Source organism: Lycium ferocissimum, chromosome 11 (genome assembly GCF_029784015.1).
Source record: "Lycium ferocissimum isolate CSIRO_LF1 chromosome 11, AGI_CSIRO_Lferr_CH_V1, whole genome shotgun sequence".
In the NCBI taxonomy this organism is placed as follows: Eukaryota; Viridiplantae; Streptophyta; class Magnoliopsida; order Solanales; family Solanaceae; genus Lycium; species Lycium ferocissimum.
This window is the reverse complement of record NC_081352.1, coordinates 43,724,155-43,739,967: the sequence shown is the minus strand read 5'-3', so window position 1 is coordinate 43,739,967 and position 15,813 is coordinate 43,724,155. Positions and strand designations below refer to the sequence as shown.

Here is a 15,813-nt window from a genome sequence, read left to right as displayed (position 1 = left end):
GCCTATCATCCTTCTTTTTCCCTCTCCAGTAGTGATTCTTCTTTGATGAATGATTAACACCAAGAGAAGAATTTCTTCCTTGACCATTATCACGACCACGACCACGACTAGGGCCATGACCTTTTCCATGCCTAGAGTAGTAGGCGTACACCTCATACAGTTCGAGGAATGGTGCAGCGCCAATAGGCCGATTCTCGTGATTTTTCATCAGCAAATCATTGTTTTGTTCAGCCACAAGAAGATGAGCAATCAAATAACAATACTTTGTGAATCCTTTCTCTCAAAATTGCTGCTGCAGGAGCACATTTGAGGCATGAAAGGTGGAGAACGTCTTTTCCAGCTTGTCAGAATCACTAATCATCTCTCCACATAATGTCAATATAGAAGGAATTCTGAACATCTCAGAATTGTACTTCGAAACTGACTTGAAATCTTGTCGCCTTAGATTGATCCATTCGTGTCGTGCTTTTGGGAGGAAGACCATCTTCAGGTGGTCATACCTTTCTTTCAAGTTTTTCCATAAAACGAGTGGATCCTTAATAGTAAGATATTCAATCTTCAGGGCCTCATCAAGGTGATGACGCAAAAATATCATAGCCTTGGCATTTTCTTGGTTGGATGCTTTATTTTTTTCGTTAATGGAGTCTCCAAGACCCATAGCATCCAGATGGATGCAGCATCTAGCACCCATGATAGGTAGTACTTACCCGAAATAGCAAGGGCAACAAACTCAAGTTTCGTGAGGTTAGCCATAAAATAGAGATAAGAAAAATAGTACCGTAGCCTTCGAAAATTTCTTTAGACAGTAGAGTCTCGTGCTGATAACGTGTTGTAAAAAACAAATGCACCAATTATAAACTAAAACTCCAAAACTATTGACACAAGAACTGAGAGAGAAGTAGGAAGCTTTTATTCTGTGTGTACTTTCTGTCAAAAGATGAACGCCTCTTTTATAGGGTGAAAAAACTACCCAAGAGTTACATTTCTTAACCAAGACATCAATTACATTCATGTATAAGTAGAACATTCATTGAATGGACATCCACCAAATACATTGGATTCATAACAACTATCCTATTTTAAATAGTATTACTTTCTCTTCTAAACATTGAATATTAATTTTAAGATGAATTAAAAAGAGGTATCGTAAAAAAAAATAAAAAAATTAAGAGAAAATTAGAAAAAGAATTAACCCAAATTATGAGAAAGGTACGTAGTGACACAGAAGATCACTCAACTATGGATAATGATCTCCCAAAGTCATGTTTCTTTATTTTGTAACGACAAGGTCACTCAACTTTCCCTATATCACATCAAAAGTCACCCAATAAATATTTGACCAATAAAATATGGCATGACATCCCCATTTAATTTAGTCCATATGAGCTTTTTTTTCTCAGTCCACATGGCAAAAAAAATTGACCTGACCCCAAACCCAAAATAACCCTTATTAACATTATTCTCTCTTAATTTAAAAAATAGAGTTTCACTCTCTAATGTTCAGTGTAGCACCATCGACATGGTGGTCCATTTTCGCATTAAATTATGCCTGTGGGGAAGAGATGAGTTTCTTCGAGATTTCCTAGCTTTTAACTTCAATACATCAGTAGTTTTCAAGTTTCAAATTTTTCGTGAGAGCGAAAAATTTCTCTCGTGATTTTGTCCTAAACAACAAAACATTATTTCTTAATTTAAAAATTACGAATAGAAATAAATGAGTGATAACAGATAATATGGTCAACTAAACAGGTTGTGTAGCTATAACTTATAGTATGTGTATTGTTATTCCTTAATGAATGTGACATAAAATAACATAGAAATTATCTAATGACTAATTCTTGTTTTATTAATACGAAAACCAAATATGACAACTAAGCACTCGACAAAATAAGCAAAATTTAGAGCCACATTTATTAAAAATAATTCGAGTGTCTTGTGTGAAATGGAAGAGGAATTAATGAAGATTTTTGAGACCTTCAATATAGAATACATGAAAGGCTTCCATTTTAACCAATGGAAGAGCCAAACCAATCTCTATTCCACCAATCATATCTCTACTTTCACATAGAGACACCCCACTTGTTTTATCAATTGATATTTCTTCAATTTTCTTGGGTCTGCCCCACCCAAAATCTAAGGTGTAAAGATCCACTTTTGGTGACCCGGTTACATTTATGTGGAGCCCCGGCTCATGGAATACCTTCCAATCCAATATCCAATTTTCTGACCCACCCAGCGCATCCTCATTCAATTCTTTTATTGTATCACCAATTGCCTTTGCAGCAAATACTATACCATTTTCTCCTAATAATTCATTTGTCCTAGCCATTGCTCTACCAAATGCAATGCAATTGCCTACATAATTTATAGGAACCGGGTAACCCAACCGGGTTATACCACCCGCTATGAAACCGAAATAACGGGGCTCCATTTTTTCATTTGGATCTTCAATATAGTTCATGTTGGCTTTCAACCAACACACCCAAATAAATGAACATGTTACCACGTAGGGTGAAAGAAGTAATTGGGCTGACCCAAATAGTTTCTTGGACAGCGACATGATCCACCCTCTGATAACCTCCATTTCGGGTCGACCCATTACAAAAGTGGACCTTACCATGTCACTAAAATTGTCAGGATCCAATTTTGGTACACTTTTTTGGTTACACCATTGGTTCCACAGGATTGATTCAACTCCATTAGTATCATAAATTACTGACCTATCATAGTATGGCAAATTCTTGTTCAATACAGGCAAGTGCAACTCTAGTCCATTTCTAAAAATAGCAGCCCACGTCTTCAAGAAGTTGTTGAATGTTCTTTCATCAGCCACCACGTGACGTTTAGAGAATCCAATAGAAACTCCACATTCAGGAAATATAGTTATTTGTACAGCCAAAAGTGAGTACTTTAACTCTTGGTCCACATGTACCAAATCACTAATTTGTGGTAGTTGAGGGACTAATTGGTGAAAATCTTGAACACTCTTTTTATGGTAGCTTAAAAGATGGTTATAATCACCTGTGGACTCTGCTATGGTTAATGAAACTGAATCCCCTGAGGTATAGCTAATTTGTGGCTTGTTTGGTTGTGGTGGAATTATTAAATTGCCTGCTAAAGGGAAATAATATTGGAGTGTTGAAGATAGTGAAATCTTAAAGTTGGACAAGATAGTTTGATTGAAATATGAAGTTGTGTGAGGGAAATCATAGAAAAAAAGTGGTTGACTTGGTAAAAAATTAAGCCAAGGTATGTCCAAGAATGTCAATGGCAAAATAGTTGACGGAACTGAACCTGTTGGTGGAGAGACTTGGCAACATTCAAGCACCTGAATTTGCTGTGTAGGTGCCATTGAGAGGTGACTTTCTCCTTGGGAAACAAAAAAAAGGTTGAACTTTAAAGTGCTTTTAGTTGGCTTTAGCTTTTTTGAAAACGCAATGGTGTCAATGTCACGGATATTTTATCATTTTTTGCGCGGATTGTCCTTCAAAGGCGTTAGGTCTTTAATTTTTGCCTATCAAATTGTTGGTCTTTAATTTTTGTGCTTCATTTAAAAAAGTGGCTGAAAATATCTTGCGATTTTGAGTTTGAACTCTCACTCAGTCAAAAAATAATTTCACAAGATAAGGCTTCGCGAAAATTTTACCTTATAAAGCAAAATTTAGTTATGTCTTAAGGAAAAAGTTTGCATTGCGAAATTTCGCAAGACAGTTTTTTTTTACTCTGCTAGGATTCTACAGAAGTTAGGCCTTAGCCCGAATAGGCCTAATTTGCTACGAAATTCTGAGTTACGAATTTTTTTTATACTCTGCTGGAATTTAAACTCAAAATCTCAGAGATATATTTTTGGCCAATTAAAGTATCGAAGGACAAAAATTAAAGACCAGCAATTTGAGGGGCAACAATTAAAGATCACCCCCGAATAAAGGTATTTGTGGGAATGACCCACATTTTATTATGCTTTTATTACGGCCTTTATTTTATTTTTCTGCAAATTGACACCTGAGGAGTGAGGACGGAGGGAGTAGTATTATATAGGTATGACCCACCACTCAATTATTATTCCCAATCATGGATATTTTGTGCTCCTATTTACCTCACGTTTCTAATTTCTCTTTCCAAACTCCTGTTTTTCTTTGGGGCCTGTTTGAAAAGCCACCCAAGTAATTGAATGTAATTACACAGTTTGACTTATTTATTTAATTAAATAATTATATAGTTAGGTGGAAATTTAATATAATTGAGAGGGTATAATTACACTCTCCAATTCTCAAGGAGAGGCTAAGAATTGAGTGTAATTACATCCTCTAATTACAGGATTATTTTTTAGTTTATTTCTTTTTAATTTTATTTTAAGTTCTTTTCTTTTTTAATTTATTTTTTATTTCTATTATTTAATTTCTTTTTTAATTTTACTTTTAATTATTTTTATTTTTTAAAATTATTTTTCTTTTTATAGTATTTATATTTCATTTCTTTTCTTCTCATTCTCGACCTTTACTTCTTGTGGTTCCATGTAATTGCTCGTATTTTTTTCAGCTTCTTATTTTATTCATTTAGCATAACCGTGTTAATATTCTATTATTTGAAACTACATCTCTTAATATTAGAAAGAATGAGTTATTAACAAACTTGGCATATAATGAGTGAAGTTATTAAAGTAGAATTTCGTTGTGAATGAGGTTATAGACTTATATTTTCCCTTTCTTTTGAATTATAGGAGTATTTATTTATGTTACGTTCAAACTTACTTATGTAACATTAGAATTTGACATAAGAGTATTATGTCAAATATTTTTCTTTTGAATCTTGAATTTAGGTTATATTTTCAATTTTAAAAATATTTGCTTTAGTACTATTGACTTTTTATTTCACATTGTGTTGTTTATTTTTCACTTACAGTTGATAGAATTATTGTCAAATATTTGAATAATGTTATGGCATTATATTTATAAACATTCTTTTTTTGTCAAACATCCAATCCCATGATGTTCTAACAAAAAAGGTATGCTTTTAAGTTTTATAATAAATTAAAAGATTATTAACTTGAAATTATATATCAATTATTTTTTACAATATTAGTTACAAATATATGATTATTAATTAACATATTTTCAAGAAACAATGTATTATTAAATAAATTATTTAATATCATTTATATATGCACATATTTTTTAAATATTAATTTTAAATTTTTTATAATTAAATTTTATTTTTAAATTAAACTAAGCTAGTAATTACACATGTGCAACCAACAAAGACGTTTGTAATTACACCGTAATTACATTACGACATAACAAACAATGTAATGGTAATTACAAGATCTTGTGTAATTACTAGGTGTGTAATTACTAGGGTAGTACCAATTCCAATTACCAGGTGGCTTTCCAAACAGGCTCTTAGTAGAAATAGCATCAGGTGCCACCTTTACACATGCTATTTAAACTTTAGTAAGTTTTTTTTAATATATTGAAAGTTAGTTTGGCAAACTTCAAATTGATACTCCTTCAGATCATCGGAACTGAATTTAAACTGTGAAAGCGTAACTTTAAATCGGAAGGTGGGAAGTTCTGATTATGATAGTTCAAACTTCAGATCCTAGCATACTAAGTTAGGCTAACTTTCGCTCGAAGATTTCATACTTGAGATTTGCCGTTACGCTCAAAAGTTTTTTTTTTTTTTTCTAAGTACAAGGTCCATTGAAATTCAAAAATAAATAAATTATGTACTATATTTTTTTTTCCACATTACAAAGTCCTGGTATCTTTAAAAAGTTATTGTTACCTTTTTCTATTGCTTTTATTAAAATTTAAAATTCACTCTCCAAGGACAATTTTTGAACCAAAGAAAAAGTACGTAATAACTTTTGGACCAAAAAAATTTTGTAACAACTTTTAGAAAACCCTAATGCCTTACCCTGCATATATATAATGATGATGTTTTACGAGGCTCTCTCATTCTTAATGCAACTAACCTATTGCGGCTAAGATGAAGAGAGTTCACAACAATGAAGAAGAGCATGACGACGATGATGATGATCGAACCCGTTCCCAACATGAATCCTCTTGTTGGATTCTTTAGAATTGGATCAATGAATTACCAAGTTTGTAAGTTTTTCTCTTCATTTTCTCTCCTTTATTTGATAATGTGTACATCTATGCCGGGTGCTTGAATGAATTGTCTTTTGTAAATACTCCAGGTCCTTCAAAAAATTCACACTTGAAAAAATATTCCAATTTTAATTAGCTGTTGTATCTGATTTAATATAAGTTAGGCCGACTGAAGTTAAGTTTTTTTAGATCCAAAATACTTTTCTTACCTAGAACAAGTGATTAATTCAGCATTGGATGAAGGGATATAATCTAGATTTCCCAATTTGCAAATTAATAAAATAAAACATGCAACGAGTGGTTCAATTTCTTTACCAGTTTAAATAGTAATATGGTAAATATTATCGTAAATAATCTCTATCTTAAACAATCATAGAATGGACTAGATTGGTTGCATTCAATAAATAGTTATATGGGCACGCTACATTACCTGACCAATGTCCACATGAAGCAGTGGGATCAAATAAGGTTTGATACCGATGATGAAGGCGTTCCTTTAGACACCATCATCCACTCTAGCAAAGCTAAAGCAAGCATATGGCTTATTGAAGAAGTTAACAGGCGTACATCGTCTCCTTATCACATTGGTAGACTTTGACTTGCTGATCCAATGTATCATGCCTATGTTGATCCAATTTTCGCAAAGCTGCAGAATTCAACAAAATAGATTCTTATCCAATCTATCAGCATTGACTTAGTTTAGATTCATGAACCTTCTACTTGAAATCAAGTGGCAAAAGCCAAAGAGAGGCGTAGGGATCAGCAGTCTGAAGGGCTTAAAGCTCAATTAGACGTTTTACTTGCTATTGGGGCGTTTCCGATTCTCCCGTGTGTTGATGGTGCTATCCCCCTATCTCGGCCTTCATGCGATCATCCTATCTACGATCGCCATGTCCGCAATATTTTGGATGATCCTTGTGGATGATCTTTCTTCTAGTAGTTCAGACGAAAATGTGACGGCAAACACCTCTTGACTTATATTAGATACTTGTTTAGACTAACCATTAGAAACTTGTGTTTTCGCCGAATTTTTTAATTGTATTTATCAGATCCGGCCGGATATGAGTTTTCTCATGTTTAGTGTAAATATAGTGTATTCTTGTACTTTTTGCCGGATTTTCAAGTTGTATTTCCCAGATCTGGCCTGATTTGAATGTATTCTCTATTTTGAAAATTTATTGTTTTGTATCCTTGTATACACTGTATTTCTCCTCTGAACTGTGTTTATGGATACAGTTGAACTACTGTCATGAATACACTGAATCCTTATGTCATGAACCGTAAATTCATGGATACAACCGAATTGCTCCTATTATATAGGTTGACCACCACTCAATCATTATTCCCTGAATCATGGTATTTTATGCTCCTATTACCTCACGTTTCTAATTTCTCTGTTCAAACTCATGTTTTTCTTTAGTAGAAATAGCATCAGCTGGCGCCTTTACATATGCTATTTAAACTTTAGCAAGTTTTTTTAAAAATATTGTAGTTTGATTGGCAAACTTCAAATTGCTACTCCTCCGGATCATCGGATCTGAATTTGAACTGCGAAACCCTAACTCTAAATCGGAAGGTGTGAAGTTCTGATATTGACAGTTCAAACTTCAGACCTTCACATTATAAGTTAGGCTTTTGCTTGAAGACTTCATACCTGGAATTTGATGTTACGCTCAAAGGTATTCTTCTTTTTATTTTCAAAGTATAAGATCCATCACAAAAATAAAAATAAAAAATGTACTATATATATATTTTTTTTCATAGTATTAAGTCCTGTGGTATCTTAAAAAAGTTACTGTTACCTTTTTCTTTTTCTTTTACTTTTATTAAAATTTAAACTTCACTCTCCAAGGACATTTTTGAACCAAAGAAAAGTATGTAATAACTTTTGCACCAAAGAAAATTATGTAATAACTTTTGGACTAAAAAAAAGTTTGTAACAAATTTTAGAAAACCCTAATGCTTTACCCTGCATATATATAATATGTTTTACGAGGCCCTCTCATTCTTAAAGAAAATAAACCTACTACGGCTGAGATGAAGGGAGTTCACAACAATGAAGAAGAGCATGACGACGACGATGATGATGGAATCTGTTCCCAACATGAATCCTCTTGTTGGATTATTCAAAATTGGATCAATGAATTACCAAGTTTGTAAGTTTTTCTCTTCATTTTCTCTTCTTCATTTGATGATGTGTATATTTATGTCTGAGTGCTTGAATGAATCATCTTTTGTAAATACTCTAGGTCCTTCCAAAAATTCACGCTTGAAAAAATATTCCAATTTTAATTAGTTGTTGTATCTGATTTAATAGAAGTTAAATCCACTGATGTTATGTTTTTTAAACTTAATTCTTTTTTAGATGCAAAATATTTTTCTTACCTAGAACAAGTGATCAATTCAGCATTGAATGAAGGGATATAATCTAGTCTTCCTAATTCGCAAACTAACAAAATAAAACATGCAACGAGTGGTTCAATTTCTTTACCAGTTAAAATGGTCATTTGGTAAATGTTTATCTTTAATAATCTCTATCTTAAACAATAGTAGGATGGGTTGGATTAGTTGCATCCATTAAATAGTTATATGGGCAACCGCTACATTACCTAACCAATGTCCACATGAAGCAGTGGGATCAAATGAGGTTTGATATCGACGATGAACACGTTCCATTAGACACCATCATCCACTCCAGCAAAGCTGACGCAAGCATATGGGATATGGCTTATTGAAGAAGTTCATAGGCGTACATCTTCTCATCATCACATTGCTAGACTTTAGCTTGCTGATCCAATGTATCATGCCTATGTTGATCCAATTTTCTCGAAGCTGCAGAATTCAACAAAATAGAGTCTTTGCCAATCTATCGTCATTGACTTGGTTTAGATTCATGAATCTTCTACTTGAAATCAACTGTCAAAAGCCAAAGAGAGGCACATGTATCAGCAGTATGAAGGGCTTAAGACTCAATGATGGTGCTATCCCCCGATCTCAACCTTCATGCAATCGTCATGTTCGCAACATTATGGATGATCCTTCTTCTAGTAGTTCAGACGAGAATATGGCGGCAAACACGTCTTGACTTATATTAGATACTTGTTTAGACTTACTATTAGATACTTGTATCTTCGCCGGATTTTCTAATTATATCTCATCAGATATGATCTGCTCAGATCTGGCCGGATTTGAGTTTATTCTCTATTTTTGAGTGTATTCTCCATTTTTGAGTGTAAATATAGTGTATTCTTGTAGTTTTCTCCAGATTTCCAAGTTGTATTTCCGAGATCTGGCCTGATTTGAATGTATTCTCCATTTTAAAATTTTGTTGTGTTGTATCCTTGTATACATTATATTTTTCCTTTGACCTGTATTTATGGATACAATCGAACTGCTGTCATGAATACACCGAATCCTTATGTCATGAACTGTATTCATGGATACAATCGAATTGTTGTCATGAATACACTGAATACACCCGACTGGCAACCAAGTACTATCTACTAACGATAAATATCCAAATTGTATCTATGTGGAGTAATTATCTACCAAAGTATGCTTTCTAAAAAATTCTCATAAATTAATAAATAGACCTGTCAATGACTTGTCCGATCTTGAATGAATTGGGCTAATCTTGTTTACTAGGCTAATTTTACCATCCTATGCTGAATCATCAATTCACAAAGTTTTACCAACGTAAGAAGATGCATGCTCTCAATCCTATACAAAATGAACTTCTTTGAGATTCAATTTCAGCATTTCCCACATTATCTTCTCATCTTGAGTCGCACCTACGAAAATTTGCAAGTTCCAACTTGAAACGGATGAAACAAGCTGCTTGTCTCATTTTATTTCACGGCAAAAAGCCAATAATGCTCTTGAATTATCGAAAAAGGTCTAAAAATATCCAAGGCCGTCTCAACAAGATTGGGGGCCTCAGGACAAACTTCATAGAGAGACCTTAATTTTATTTATTTTTTCAAAATAGGAAAGATCGTCATATATATTTTTATGGGATATTTTTATTTAAAATCTGCTTTTCTAGCTTTTTTAGATGCAACTCATTAATTACTGTTTTATAATCTATTCATTCTAACAATTCTTTTTCAATTGATAATATAGTTAATCCATTCAATCTCTCTTGAGACATTGTTGATCTTAGATAAGATTTTATCAATTTTAGTTTTGAAAAACTTCTTTCTCTTTTTCTCTCTTTTTGCATAACTAATTCATATTTTCTAGTTGACATATTTAATTGAATAAATTCTATAATAACTGAAACAAAAATATATACTTATGGAATAAGAATATCAACAATGACAAGTTTTAATGAAATATAAGATAAAGTTAGAACAATAAAACTTGATTCAAGAATTTGATAAGTTGATATAATGATATCGAAATAGTGTTGCGCTGCTTTAAAATAATGATTGCTTGTCGCAATACTTGATAATTTGATAAAGACCCCAAAAAGTAAATCTTGATATTTTGTAAGCACTATGTTTTGAAGCAGAATGTTTAGGTGTGTAGGAGACTTGAGAATTTTCAATAATAATAATAAGGTACAAGAACAATAAAGAAGAAGAAAATAAGTAAATATGGGCAATAGAATAGTTACCAAATAAATAAAGATAGTAAGATACTACAAAACTACAATTACCTAGAAAAGCTTTTCCATTCCCCAATTATGCCAACGGTACCGCTCATCCATAAAAGGGAAAAAGTTAGTATTGTATGTCTCCCAAATATATCTCTTGAAACTTAAAGTTACTAACGTAGGAGTATATAGGGTTTTAAAAAAGGGGGCCCCCAAAAAGGTGGGGCCCTAGGCCATTGCCTTACCTGCCTTAGCTATGAGCCGGCCCTGAAAATATCCTTCATCTACCTTTTTGGTTCATTTATGCCCTTTGACTAACGTCAATAGTGACTTCTTTTTTTGTTTAAAAGAAAGTTTATTTAAATTCCCCGTGGAATTTTATTACTGGTCAGATTAACTATGACCCAATAAAATAAATTCATCCACCCGATTTTCTCACTTACCCGAGACCCCCCCCCCCCCCCTCCGAGAAAATAAAATCTCACATGAGAAATCATTTTCAACCGTTTTTGCTCTACTTGCTCATCTTCTTCAAGCTTTCTCAAAAACCTAGCAATGATGTTTTTGAGATTATTCACTTTAAGTCTTCCTAAGTACAAGAGATCACAGTCAAAAAGCATAGCCTACCCTTCAAAATCTGCCAAGTGGGGTGCCAAGAAACAAGAGAATGAAAACTCAGCGCTTTCTGATTCCCCACTTTCACGCCAGTATAACCCTTTTTCCTAAGGTATGTCATTTGCCCAATTGTGCAACAAAAAATGAAGATTGAACTAGTATCAAGAAAATTGATATTTAAGAAATTCTAGTTATAAATATTCTATCTCCGTTTTCCAGTTATTCATGCAAATTATATAATCACAACAATTACTCAGCAAAATCAACTAAAAATCCCAAAGTTGGAAGTTGGAAGCAAGAAATTGGAACCAAAAGTTGTTACTAGAATAAACCTACTACTGGTAATCGATAGCAGCAGGACCTTCAAAAACATCTTAAAGAGGAGACAAGCGCGAATAATAACTTCTATACGGGAAGACTTAAGTAAATAATCTCAAAAATACCATTGTTAGGTTATTAAAGGTTGAAGAAGATGAGGAAGTAATAAAAAATGGACGAAAATCATTTTCCCGGCAAAATTTTATGTTTTCCGGGTGAGTCGGGTAAGTGAGAAAATCAGGTAGGTAGATTTATATAATTTGGTTAAAGTTTAAAATTGGACCAGTAATGTCAGTGGCGGGCAGGATTCCCGTAGGGGGTTCAAAATATAAAAAAAAAGTAAACATACGAAGAAAACAGGGGTTCAACATCTATTATATATACATAAAAAATAATTTTAACCTTATAAAAACAGTGTTTTTTTCGCCGAGGGGGTTCGGATGAACACCCTCGGCATAGTGTGGCTCCGCCACTACCAGTAATGAAATGTCACGTGAAATTTATATATATTAAATTCGGTGTTGACCGTTAATCAAAGGGCATAAGTAAACCAAAAAAATGGATAAAGGATATTTTTAGCGAAATAGGTGAAAGAAGGGTATTTTTAGACCTTCTCCGATAGGTGCATTTTGACCCTTTTCAGTTTATTCAATGGAAACAGCAGCCCATTCTTTGGGATGAGCAATCTGAATGGGCTTTAAAACTATATTATTGGGCTTGTTGGGAACATATACGGAGTAATACAGATTTAAAAGCTTTGCAACATTTAAAAGGTTAGTTATTTTATGTCAATTCTCTATAGAAGTTGATACACGATGCCATTTTTCCATTTTGTATTGAAAATAAAAATGAGACATAAATTATTTTGTATTTTGAATTAATTTTGAATTTATAATGAGAAAATTACATAATAAGTCAAGCTTCTAGTTAAGCGCATAAATTGCACAACTTTTAAATTTCTTCAAAAATAACAGATTTTATACCTTTAAGAAAAATATTATACGAAAAGAATCCTCTAAATTAGGGATTCAATAATATTTACTCATTATTTTTTTTCATTTATCTTCCTACTTTAGGGGATAAACTCATCCCTATCATATCTATTTATCTCTCTTTTTCAACAGATAAACATCTATTTTTTCTCACTTCTCTTTCTTATACACACCTCAACTGCATCTTCTTATTTGTTTCCATTCTTCAGTATTGGCTATTGAGAGTTTTCAAGGATTTGGGCAAGGCTAAGTTTAGAAAAAAATAGATTGACTTACGTTAAAATATTTATTAAAAAACTTAGAAATATATTTAATTAAAAAAAAAAAACAAATACATTTCAAAACAACATATTCGAAAGACAATTATTATGTGAGGTATGACTGCATATATAAATATAGGTATACGAGGTATAAAAATTTATCAAACAATGTATATAAATATAATGTATGCAAGGTTTAATAAAAACACACAAAATTATACGAGGTATAAAAATTTATCAAACAATGTATAATAAAGTTATACGTGGTATGTGAAATGTATGCAAGGTTTAATAAAAAGCATACAATGTATAACAAAATTATACGAGGTATATAATATTTATTATACAAGGTATACTAAAATGTATATATGATATAAAAAACAGTTACAGAAAAATTCAAATATTCATGATATATATTTTGGATAAGTTTATTTCTGATACAAATTTAATTTCAAAATATTACTTGCATGATATTTGCATAATAAAAAAGAATTGCGACTATGTGTATTCTCAATATTTTGTATATTTTCTAACTACAACAATGCATATGCTTAAAATATTACTTATCATACATTTATACAATATAAGTAAGATCAAATTTTGCTTTATATATTTTACATGCATTTAATAAGGATGAAGAAGATATAGTATTGAAATTGAATGTGATCGTTTTGGAAGATATTTGGATACATAATATAGAAACATAGTAGAATTTACTTTTTTAGCTTAGAAAAAAAAGTAGGAAGAGAACTATGGAAGAAGCTTCGAACGTATGCATATGCTTAAAATATTACGTAGGAACGTATTGGCAAAATTATAGAAACATGTTTTATATGTTTAATCTATTTAAAAAATACTATAGGATTTGTCTCCAACATATCAATAAAGAATAAATCACTATCAAAAGTGAAATCCAGCCTCTACAATTGATTAATCTACTTTTTCTTCCTTTTGGAAAGGCACAGGACTATGCATCCTATTTTTATGTAAGAGCCTATAATTATACATTGTATTGTTTAATTGTGGTTTTGTTAATTAATGATTATCACATAATCCATGTTGGTGTTTGGCTGTTTGCATAAGACTCGATTCTTGACGATGAGGATGAAAACAACATCGCTGTCATCCTATGGCTGCTTCGCTGTTTGCGTTTTATAATTACAAAAATTCTTCTACGGTAAATATTACTCCATCCGATTATTTGTAAATGTTTAATAGGGTACATTTTGATTTAGGACTTACGGTTTGTTTAAGAAAGTATAAAAAGACATTTTAGTTTTGGAATCATTCTAATTGTTAACTAAAGATATGTAGAATATATGTTTAATCTATTTAAAAAATAAAATGTCATATTAAATCACTATCAAAAGTGAAATCCAGCCTCTACAATTGATTAACTTTTTCTTCCTTTTACTATGCATCCTATTTTTATGTAAAGCGTTGAAATAAAGTTTAAGTTGTAAAAAAGGTTTTATAATTACAAAAATTCTTCTACGGTAAATATTACTCCATCCGTTGTAAATGTTTGTCTGGTTTTGATTTAGACGGAGTTTAAGAAAGTTAAAAAGGTTAACTAAAGTTAGACAAACGTTGGAAATAAAGAGTTGTAAAAAAGGAAACAGAGAGAGTATGACAAAGATATAATGCACTATTAATGAAGGTGCTTGATCATGTCGTCATTAAATCATGAGAGTTGGATTATTTTCTAAAGTTTGTAACTTTTCCATTACTTTTTTGTTTATTTTCATTCCTAAATATATTTAACACAATGATAAGTTTGCCCTCTATTCCTTCATGTGAAGAAATAAAAAAAAAGAAAAAGGAAAATCATACTCGCATCTCTTTTTTAATCCAAATAGCCTAAGAACAAAACTAAATCAGAAGTTTATTATTATGGTAGTAATCTATGGATACTAAATTAAACCAACATATATATGCAAGGAGGAAAACCCCAGAAACATAATTTAGCATATATTAAATAATATAATTAAGTTCTTCCACTTGTCACACACAAAAAGCGATAATAATAATAATAATAATAATAATAATAATAATAATAATAATAATAAAAGTTATGACCTGCCGAATAAACATATTCAATGCTTGCATTTCTAAAACAACATTGGGGCAACATAACCATTCATATAATGTATCCGCACGTTAATTCTTCTAGTGTGCTGTTGTTACTAAACTGAATGCTTTTATGGATGATTTTGTAGAAAAGTATTGAAAAATGAGAAGTGACAATTTGTTTCCTTTGTTCTGAGAAGTTAAGATTTGGAAGTGACGATGTATTTCTTTAGTTTGGGAAGTGATGATTTGTTTCTTTTGGCTTTGTAAATAGAATGGTTACGACTATTCATGAAGGGGTTTAAAGTGTTGGCTGTTTTTTTTTTTTTTTTGCAGTTGTTCATTTTTATAAAGAAAAATTATAAGTAAAATATTTAAGTTATTAGAAGAGTATTTTGGTAATTTACCTTTTAAGTTTTAGAGTTCATGCTTTTAATATAATATATATATATATATATATATATATATATATATATATATATATATATATATATATATATATATGCTCACTAGTTTAAATGGAGTCTAAGATAAATGCCATCCAAGAAATAGTTTACACTAATTCAATAAATAATAAATATATTATAAATAGTTTACACTAATTCACTAAATATATTATTACTAAATTATAGTAATCAATAAGTATGATTAAATATCACGTGTCAGTAAGTTATTACGTTGCAAATACCAGCATCATTAGAAATGACAAAGAAAGAGCAGGCAAATGGATTAAGAGTGATGTGATGTGAGGTAACTTAGAGGAGTGGATTTCCGAGTTCTGACTGTTGAGTCTCAAAAAAAAAAACGCTCTCATTTGCCTCAAGTCCAACTACCCTTTTTTTTTTTTTCTT

General features: G+C 31.5%; 2 protein-coding genes across 2 annotated transcripts; both read right to left on the bottom strand.

The window, feature by feature from the left end:
- Positions 1 to 280: 280 nt before the first annotated feature.
- Positions 281 to 691, bottom strand: LOC132038379 (uncharacterized). The gene has a single exon (XM_059429055.1). It carries the CDS (start codon positions 689 to 691, stop codon positions 281 to 283), a length of 411 nt encoding a protein of 136 aa, XP_059285038.1.
- Positions 692 to 1,750: 1,059 nt separating this feature from the next.
- On the bottom strand, positions 1,751 to 3,513 carry LOC132036129 (phenolic glucoside malonyltransferase 1-like). Its single transcript, XM_059426369.1, has one exon. It carries the CDS (start codon positions 3,350 to 3,352, stop codon positions 1,955 to 1,957), a length of 1,398 nt encoding a protein of 465 aa, XP_059282352.1. The 5' UTR covers positions 3,353 to 3,513; the 3' UTR covers positions 1,751 to 1,954.
- Positions 3,514 to 15,813: the final 12,300 nt, after the last annotated feature.